Source organism: Homarus americanus, unplaced genomic scaffold, assembly GCF_018991925.1.
Source record: "Homarus americanus isolate GMGI-L3 unplaced genomic scaffold, GMGI_Hamer_2.0 scaffold34360, whole genome shotgun sequence".
Classification (NCBI taxonomy): Eukaryota; Metazoa; Arthropoda; class Malacostraca; order Decapoda; family Nephropidae; genus Homarus; species Homarus americanus.
Window position 1 is genome coordinate 5,995,794 of NW_024739403.1, and position 11,011 is coordinate 6,006,804.

Below are 11,011 nucleotides of genomic sequence, written 5' to 3' on the forward strand. Positions count from 1 at the left end.
AGGGGTGTGATGCGCATGCGCCGGGGAGTCCACAGCTGGTAAATATTCGCCTGCATCACTGAGGCTTCTTGCTCACTGGTACTGTACTGCTGTGCCTTGTACCCGCACTTTATTGTTCATCATTGTTTATTTCAATGCTCATCCGTACTGTTCTTGGATGTGTTGGTAATGGCAGAGCGTGTCAGTGGCGATTAATAACTAATGGTTGGGGCCAAAGGAGAAGATTATACAAATCTTTATCAGTGGTGTTTGTGAGAGGCCTGGGTGTCCTCAGCCCCCACTTGACAAAGATCTCCACCACATTAGGTTTCCTATCCTCCTACAGGTTGGTCCCACCACCTCGTATGTGTCAAGCTAATCACTAACTCACTGTTTCAAGGTAACCAACACCCTTGTGGGGACGTTTATTACTTTTATCTGTGGTGTTTATTGGGGGTCTGGACATCACCAGGACAAAACTTCTGGCTGCTGTATTGTAGGTCTTGTCTTCCTCCAGGCTCAGGTGTTAAACTCTTACATGTAACTGTCAATCAACCTCGTGTTCCAGGTTAAACTACACCTGTGTTTGGAGTAATTACCTCACTAACTGTTGTGTTGCCTTTGTGTGTGTGTCGTCAGTGTTGATTGGTGTTTCTAGTAACAGTAGGTCTTCTATTTGGTGTATTATATTTCCTTGTCATGAAAAGTTCAAGATACGTGCCTGTTAGTTTTATTATTTACGATACTTTTTAAGATTTTTTTGGTGATTATTAGACATTAGAGCGCTATACAGTATTCACAAGTAGTAAGAAGAGTGTTAGTTGAAAAATGTTAAGAAAGTGAATAAAATGTTTGAATAGATGGTTAGCCTTTTCTAATTTGTTATTGTTCTTTAGATATTAATATATATTTATTATTATTATTGTATGTTCTATAAGTCACCTATGTATTTCAACTGTGTTTATCTTATCTCTGTTATTGCTTCAAGCACAGCCTTCCCCAGGGGTCAGTAACCTTGACGCTGAAAAGTTAAGTACTGTACTTCTTTATCTGCTATTTATTGCTGAGGTAAGTCATTTATGTGAAGGTAGTACGCACAGCTAGGAACATGGAAAACTGAAAGTGGGCTTCCGGTTAAGATTCAGAAAAGGTCAACCAGGGAACTATATTGATTTGTATACAGTATATGGAAATTGAGAAAAAATAAGAATGCTCTACTCTATAGCATTTTTGTTGGAAATGTAGCTATATCTTTTTATTTTTTCTAACTTTTATTTCAGTTTTGGTTCTTTAGGTTCCTTTGTTTTTTGTCTTGTTGGGTTTGGTTAGGTTTATGCACAGGGGAGCAAAACTCCCTTGGATAGGAGGTTAGGTCAGGTCCTTTTGGTTTCTCTGGTTAGGTTAGACATCAGTATTGGAGAGTTGTTAGGTTAGGTTCTTGATCTTATTGTTTGGCAAAAGTTTATTTCCACCATTTTGGGGACTTTCTTGATAAATGAAGAATGTTTGTCCTATTGAAAAGTTTCCTCACTCGGTTTCTTAACTGTTCCAACATGATAAATAATAATGAAATTACGCTTTCATAGGCCATTTATCCCTTAAACTGTTATCCTCATCAATTGGTGATACACTCTTCATGTCAATTAAACATTTTATATTTTTGCAACACAAAAACATGCTACTCTGGGTGATGTACTGTAATCAGTTAGGAAACCCCAAGACCGTATTTCCTTCCCTTCATTTGCTTGTATACAGTATGTCATATTATTTGTTGAAAATTGCAAATCCTACCTACTACTACTGCAGTATTAATAATATGTCATATTATAAATGTAAGAAAGAAGAATTTTATTATCGATAGAAAAATTTTGCAAGGCTGCCGCTACTGTTGTTGTTTCGTCTTACTGTAGTGAGTACGAAATGTAATACTGTATTGTTATTGTCTGTAATGTGTGGACAACGACCTTGATGAGTATGACAATGCATCTTGGTGCTCAGGTACTGTAGACAAATATGTCTGTGGCATGCATCAATATTGGCTGCATATTTCTTGATGAAAAGAAAAACTAGCAACAAAAACCTGAATGGTAGAAGTGTTATTCCTCCACCTGATTTGGTTTATTCTTGAGGTAAGAATTAAATTTTTTCTAAAGAGATTTTTCCATAGATAGTTGGATAACCCTGATGACTCCTTAAATTATACACAAGAAAATACCTTTGACGACTCGTAGAATTTGGTAGTGCAGTAGTGTAGAATAAGGGTGCCACCTGAATAGCAGGAATATTTTTGTGGGAATTTTATTGATACTTTTTTACTTTTATCCACTTCACCACTGATCGGCTCGCTAGCCGCTTGGGCGATCAGTCATGTCTCTGTTACGCACTGGTGGAAAGTATTGGGCATGCACCAGCTCCTGGTGCATCTGAACCTGCTCCAGTGCTTATCAAGTCTGGTCTTGAAAGAGCTCACACTCAGTGCCGTCACAACACACTCTGGCAGATTGTTCCAAGAGTTCACGACTCTCACTCAGAAAAAGTTACTCCTTAGAGTTTTCTGGGCTTGCGGCTTCTTCAACCTTGAGCTGTGACCCCTTGCAGGGAGAGTGTCTGCCAGCTCCAGGTAAGGGCATTCAGCTGAATAGTGCCCTTTGAGGTGCTTATACACCTCAATTAGGTCTCCACTTGCCCGTCTGTAATATAAGCTAGGCAAATTCAGGCGCTCTAATCTCTCATGGTAGCTGAGGTACCTCAGTGCAGGTGCCAGTCTGGTGGCCCTCCTTTGGACATTTTCAATCAACTGACAGTCCTTAGCATATCTCGGGGACCAGATGGAGTGACAGTACTCCAGACGGGGGAGTACTACACTCTTGAAGAGCGTTACAAGGGATGGACCGTCTAGATATCTGAACGACCTTCTTATAAGACATAATTTAGTTGCCTGATTTACCTTCTCGCAATGGTCCGAGAACTTCAGCTCATTGTCAACGTACACACTAAGGTCTTTTTCACATTGTCTCAATTAATGCAGTTTCTTCGTCCCATTGGGACATATGATACGCCTCCTTACTGTTGGTACATCCCAGGTACAGCCTCTTACACTTCATGACCTTGAATCTTAGCAGCCATTTCTTCGACAATTCTTGATGCTCACAGTGATCCTTCTGCAGCTCTTCACAGTCTGCTTGGTTCTTAATTTCCCGAAATAACTTGGCTTCATCCGCAAACATTTGTATGGAGGCATGTACAGCGTCAGGCATGTCATTTATGAAGCAAACAAGCAACAGCTGGCACAATACACTGCCCTGTGGTACCCTGCTTGTGACGGGTACACAATATACATGATGATTTCATGCCATTAATCACCACACACTGCTTGCGGTCATGGAGAAAGTCTCCGATCCACGCTAGGGCATTTTCCTGAATCCTGTACCCTTCCAGTTTAGTTTTCAGCAAAATCTAGGTAAATAGTGTCAATATTACCACCCTGTTGCAGGTCCGATACTCCTACTCGCGTTTTTAATTTTTACTTTGCATAGCGGTAAATTGCCTTTGGCTTTGACTTGACCTTGCTTGATGGATGTGTTTTAATGCATAGATGTAAATCCTGTAGAGGAACAAGAAAACAATGTACATAAACTTATGTTTACACTTGGACCAGAAATGAGAGGGATTAAGCCATTTCTAAAAGCAGATAAAATTAACTAAAACTAGCTAGTACTGGTAATAAGAATAATAATGCTTTAATGATACAGTAACAATCATATTTATTCAGTAAAATCATTATACTGTACAAGTTTACAATTGGTTTGACGTGTACTGTATATACACAATGCAAGTACAGTATGCAGTTCAGCATGTGTATAGACATCGCAGGTATACAGTGCATGTAGACTGTGCAGGTTTAAAATTTCCATTTACCTAGACATTGCAGGTGTACAACAATTGTAAACATCAAGGCATAACCTTGGGAGACATACAGAAGTTTATATTATTATTATTATTATGATAATGATGATTGCCTAAAGGAAAGAAGATGGTAAAGACTGGTGAACATATTATTGTGTTATCTCTATTTATTGTATTAAGATAATATTCCTCTGATACACAGGAGTGTGAGTCTGGCCAGCATGGGGATCAAGGAACATGTGGATTCGATACAAAAGTCTGAGGAAGACCAGCGGGAGTATCGAGCTCTTGTGCTCGATAATGACTTGAAAGTGCTGCTCATCTCAGACCCTGCGACAGACAAGTCTGCCGCAGCTCTTGATGTTCATGTTGGTAAGTTGTTGTGAGGCTGTACAGTATCTAAGGAGAGATGATTGTGAGAATTATCACAGTTAATCCTAAACTTACTTGTGGTTCCATTACAATTGGATTCTGGTATGTAGTGTGTAATTTTAGAGTAAGGAAGTCCCATGTCAGCTCAGGTGTAGATTGAAAAATATAGCTACTTCTTAAGTTTTATGCTCTGTTTAGAATTATTGTCTTTGAGCAGCTTGGGTAAGGTTCCTTTTCTAGTGGGAAGGACCTGTACAACAGCTCAACCTTTTTGTCACCCTACAGTATATGACATGTAGAGAATATACTGAACAGGTTAGGTTGAGGTGGTCATGATTATTAGTGTAGAGGTACAGTCCCTAATGTAATATTATATGACCTATTAATTTTCATTTGATTATTTAAACAGGTAGCATGTCGGACCCAAGGGAGTTGCCGGGGTTGGCTCATTTCTGTGAACACATGCTGTTCATGGGCACAGAAAAATATCCCTGTGAAAATGAATACAACAAGTACTTGTCTGAGCATGGAGGATCTAGCAATGCCTACACTGCTGCTGATCACACTAATTACTACTTTGATGTTGCTCCCGATGCCTTTGCAGGTGCATTAGACAGGTAAGACATAAACTTGTAGTGGAGTAGCGAAAAAATTACTTTTGGACTTCATAAAATAGCAAGCTTTTGTGTATCTGGAGGACTAGTACATCTGACTTTGTTTTAGTTAATTGAAATTTATACCTGATAAAGGAGAATAGGTATTAGATACTGTACATATATATATATATATATATATATATATATATATATATATATATATATATATATATATATATATATATATATATATATATATATATATATATATATATATATATATATATATATATAAAATCAACGACCTCACCAGCAAGGAATCGAACCCTCAACCTACTTGTGGGCTAGCCGGTAAGCGTTCCCTAGTCCCACCCAGTAGGTCGAGGGTTCGATTCCTTGCTGGTGAGGTCGTTGATTATATGTTCAAAGTCTGCGTGTTATATGGACTAAAAATGAAGTGTGTGTATATATATATATATATATATATATATATATATATATATATATATATATATATATATATATATATATATATATATATATATATATATATATATATATATATATATATATATATATATATATATATATATATATATATATATATATATATATCATGTAGATCCACAATGAAAGCGTGGATAAGATAAATCTTGATAAAATCACGGGAAAAGGGACATTTTTTTCAAGAATTTCAGCAAATGAAGATGTCTGAATAAAGAAGACTATATATATAAATTAAAGAACTTTTAAAATTTCTCTCCTCTTTTTCAGATTTTCCCAGTTCTTTGTGACACCATTATTTACAGAAAGTGCAGTCGTCGTGAAGTAAATGCAGTTAATTCTGAGCCCGAGAAAAACATTCAGAATGATTACTGGAGATTCGCACAGCTTGAGAAGTCCCAGCTGACCCAGAACATGATTTCAGCAAGTTTGGTACAGGTTAGCATATAGTGTTTTACTTTCACTTTCATGATTACCTTACATGTCTGGAAGTTCTGTCATCACACTAATACAATGCGTACCTTTTCTCATCCTATTTTGGGTAACTCTCTAAATTCACACTACACCTACAGGAGAGCCTCCGATAGCGACTGTTTTCTACTACTGACTGATTCATATTTAAGACCCTGGTTAATTTAGGACCCAATGAAATTTACACCATTATTTTCTTCATGTTTACAACAAAAATAGAATAAAAAATAAAAATGATTTTCATATACATAATAACTAAATCGATATCTATTATAAAAAAACGCCTTTAGCATGGAGGCTGCCAGGCTTGTGACTGAGTAGCCTCAGCATGACTAGTATAAATAAACAGTTGCAGCTTGGCGGCCTTTTGTTTTTAGCATGTGAACAGGAAAAGGACAAAAACATTTCTAGATTTCTTCGTCAGTTTTGCTTTCTATTCAACATGAGCAAGAGAGCAAGTGATGGTAGTGCTGGTTCAAAAGCTAGAAGAAAGTGTAAAAGCTCAGCGAGAAACTAGGTGTGTTAAAACAATATGAAAGGGTGTGAGGTCTGTGGATATTATTATGGAGCAAGCAATGAACATATTTTCTGAAATGGATCCATTAAGAGAACAAAGCATTAAAATTAACAGGAATGAAAAATGCATATGACCTCTACATAAGATGTATAAAAAGAAAAGCAGCTGTGTAAGGGTCTTTCGACAGCTACACCATCATAAGCAGCTTCAGCAACAACTTCAGGTTCAGTAACAGTTTCAGCAACAGCTATGACATCTTTATAAATACAGCTTCAGCCTGAGTTGAACCTAATATTCATTGGCTGTCCTTATATTTTAGACCTTTCCACCATTGGTGAGTAAATTTTTGTTTTACATTCATAAGTGTTATTTAAAACATATATGAACAGTAATAAGTGGTGCTTTCATATTCTTATGTAGAGAAATGGCGATGTTTTCACATGTACACACTTACTGTACACATTGGCATTCCCAATCCATTTAGGTTTTTCTTTACCAATTAATGGTTAGCTTTGTCTATTGTTCCATTTATTAACATTGAATAACATTACTTAAAACATACATATTCATTTTTGCATTAATTCTACAGCTACAACCAGGGTCTTATTTTCTTCAGTTTCTTGTGTAGAACCATCGACATTCGTCACAGGTGTTGTAAACATTACTTGAAAACAATGCCATCTCCTCTCCTCTTGTGTGTTTTAATATTCTCATTATTGTCTTGAATTATCGTTCATTTAAGCATATGTAAATATTAATTCAATCAAATACATATTCAGTAATAAACAATAATGATCTTTTGTACATATTCTTAATAAGATAAATGATGCGGTTTTCGCGTATACTAAGCGTTCGCTGTCACTCTTTTTTTCTTCTTTAACATCAGTGGTTCCTTTTACTGTACATTAATTAAAACATACATATTTTTACATTAATTTTACCACTGTAACAACCAGGGTCTATTTTCTTTAGTTTCAGGTTGGCTAACTGACATAGGTGTAAACACTGAAAACAACAATGGCATCCAATCTCCTCTTGGGTGACATTATTATTGATTTATATTGTATAAGGTGCATTCATAAACATTATTTAAAGAATATAGTTTGCATTTTCATTAATTTTATTGTTTCGGAGAAAACAGGGTAAAGAGCCACACAAAGATATGAAAAAGGTAACACTAGGAATGCATCTCATTATAATTGCTTTAATTTAATAGTAATTATTGATTCACGTCTTGATGATTCACCTTATACTGCAATATTGGAGGACACATTACTATCGTTATTAGGGTTTTACTGTACTGTTCAACTGGGGCTTAGCCTTCAATCTGAATGTTTACCCACTTATGTTAATTTATAAAAGACAATACTGTACAGTAGACCCTTGCCATTTGCGGATTCGACTGATTAGCTGTAAGCAGATGGTGGCTAGCTTGCAAGCCTTTTCCCATAGCATAACGAGTCACCCACGCAGCAACTCGTGTTGTACTCTCAAAACTTTAGTGTTTCTGTGTGATGGACCCTAAAAGACTGACTAGTGATGATAGTGGGTAAGTAAAAGGCAGATGTCGGTGATGACCCTGACAAGGGAAAGATTTATTATTATAAGGTAAAGAGGGGATGAGTGCTACTGCAGCTGGTCAGTTGTTTGGTATAGGTATACAGTAGTGCACTAAGATAGTAGAAGTTGCTATTTGCGGTTTTCCCAATTGGCGCCATTTCTTGGAACCTATCCTCGAGAATGGCAAGGGTCTACTGTATGTGGTTTAGACAATAGAATAATCACATTTTGACTACAGCAAACCCTTGCAAATTAAAACTGTGGGAAGGCCCGTCCAAAATGTTAACCCCTTGTGAGCGGGTATATCTGAGCTGAATAAAATTGTACAGCGTTAGCCAAATAAAATAATGAAAGTGGCGGCATCCCCAAAGCGTCTTATCTCTCATACTGTACTTAGTAGCTCTCGTTAAGCCTACAGCAAATCAGTATTCAGTGAGCAAGTGTTCTTTTCATAAAATTTATTATTTTTAAATTTTACCTCAAGTATCCATGTTAAAGACAATATGTTCTCCACATAAAAGTTCATGAAAATAAGTGTAGGTAGCGAGGTGAGGTGCACTGATGCGGTACAATAAACCCTCGATAACTCTGAATTTCATATATCTTGGCATGGATAGGGTCTTGGAATGTATTAGTATAACTCGGGAAATGTCGAGATATTTAAAATTATCTGGGAAGATCTCAGCATATTTGGCCACCTGCATCACCTACTATGCCTCTGTATCACCTACCATACCTCTGTGTCACCTACCATACCTCTGTGTCACCTACCATACCTCTGTGTCACCTACCATACCTCTGTATCACCTACCATACCTCTATCACCTACCATACCTCTGTGTCACCTACCATACCTCTGTGTCACCTACCATACCTCTGTGTCACCTACCATACCTCTATCACCTACCATACCTCTGTATCACCTACCATACCTCTGTGTCACCTACCATACCTCTGTATCACTTACCATACCTCTGGTCACCTACCATACCTCTGTGTAACCTACCATACCTCTGTCACCTACCATACCTCTGTCATACCTACCATACCTCTGTATCACCTACCATACCTCTGTGTCACCTACCATACCTATGGGGCCTCTTCTAGCATAAAATTGTATGAAACCATAAAAATTGAAAATTCTTGAAATTTCAGCCACATTTTTAGTATAAGTTGAAAAAGTAGGAAAAAATGTTTAGTAACATCTCGATTTCCATTCACAATTTCCTTGTATTATGGTGTTCAGTGATATGTACTATATACTAAAATAAAAACAAAGCATGTAGAATATTGTGGTATAAGGAAAAATAATATAAAACAAACAATCATGGAATAATTAAAGGGCCAAGCAGTGCACCTCCTCTTGCTCTAATGGCAGAAGCGACACTGGCTTCATGCTGGGCTGCCGCGCTACGACCAAGACCGTCTGAGGAAGGTGATAAGGCCCACACAAAGAAAACGGCGTCTGAAATGGTGTCCAAAGTTCAGTCAGTTTCACTGAATAGTTTTGAGTTATTTGAAAATATAGCCCATTGGCGTCATGAGGCTGAGCATAAGTTTTGCCTTTTTATGTTGGCCTTACAATGGCATCGTCTTGAGGCTGGGAGGGTTAAGTATACTGTCTATTCTCTCAATAAACTATTGATTTGTAAATGTTCAAACCAGGTAACAGGAGGCGTTGGACACGATACCCAAGGAGGGCGCAGTGTCTGTTCGGTGATGCCCTTCTGCAGTTTCATGCCATGGTATTCTTCTAACATAATGGCCTTAGCTGTCCTGGGAAGGGTGAGTCATGAAGCTATCCTAGCTGTACAGTATGAACTACTTTAGGCTACAGTATAGGCATTTAAATCTGAGTAATACCGGCCTTTGTTTTGTCACCTTGGCAGAAAACTTGTGTAATATTTTACTAATCACCAGGTGTTAACTTGCATGCACCTCGGCAATATCTTGTCCAGTAACTGAATAATAATAATAATATATTGTGCAGTATTTCTCCTCTTCTCTCTATATTGGTGCAGTAATTTATCTGCTGGCAACATTAAGTATGTGGCTCAGGGCCAACAGCTGCTAAATGCATGTATGTCAGGGTACACAGTATGAATATGAAGTAAATCTTCTGGGGAGACATCAATGAAACTTGACATTTTATTTTGAGCTGAGCAGTTTTTGTCAACAACTTTTGAAATTCCTGTAGTATAGTGCAGTAATTGATCTCTAAAATAAATAATTAGTATTATACTTAATGTTGATTGTGCACATAATATGGGCAGACCATTGCTCTGTAATGTTCATCAATATTTTCCTGTATGTATCAACAGAAAGCTTAGATGAGCTTGAAGCTATGGTGCTGGAGCTGTTCACTGGGGTGGAGAATAAGGCTGTGACTGTGCCTGGTGGTTGACCCACCATTTGGGCCTCAACAGTGCTGCAAGTTAGGATTACGTTGTTGCCCGTCAAGGACATTAAGTAACTTATCGTCACCTTTCCCATTCCTGATCTTCATCCTCACTACAAAACAGCAGTAAGTAAGGCTAGCCAGTGTCGATTAAGAGTTACTGTTTGTGAAGAGGCACCATCTTGTAAGGGGCAGTTCAAGGGGTCGAATCGCGTATAAGCGAGTCCGCGTACTATGTACAGTATATGCATACTCTGCGACCCTACTACAGTACTGTACAGTATACTGTATTGACTTTTTATTCATGTGCCTAAATGTCATAATCTGTGACATGTGATTTACAAACCTTGTGACTTGTATTAAGGTTTAAGGATATAGTATTGATCTTTTGGGATTGTTTTCACTAATGTAAAATTTGGGTAGAATATTTTAAATATTTATGAGTTTTAGAAATATAGTGGCAGAACTGTAGGAATTCATTTTTGTTGTAGTAGTACAGTACAGTAGTATACTGTAGTTGGAGTAAGAGTCAGTCTGATTTTTTTCTCTCCTCATGGCGAATTAAGAACCAGAGTATGCATATTGAGGAATTAGAAGTTTAAATAAGTTTTGGATTTTAAGCAAGATTTGACATTTTTCATTTTGTGGTAATGATCTTGGCAACAAATCTGATATTTAATGAGATGGATATACAGGGGTACTGTATTT

At 37.3% G+C, this 11,011-nt stretch overlaps 1 protein-coding gene across 1 annotated transcript; it reads left to right on the top strand.

Annotated features, from left to right (window-relative positions):
- Positions 1 to 10,309, top strand: LOC121874619 (insulin-degrading enzyme-like). Its single transcript, XM_042378848.1, is given in 7 exon segments — positions 1 to 38; positions 4,088 to 4,257; positions 4,667 to 4,874; positions 5,628 to 5,671; positions 5,674 to 5,766; positions 5,769 to 5,795; positions 10,227 to 10,309. Coding segments are annotated over 7 exon segments (654 nt in total). The 5' UTR covers positions 1 to 9.
- The last annotated feature ends 702 nt before the right edge of the window (positions 10,310 to 11,011 follow it).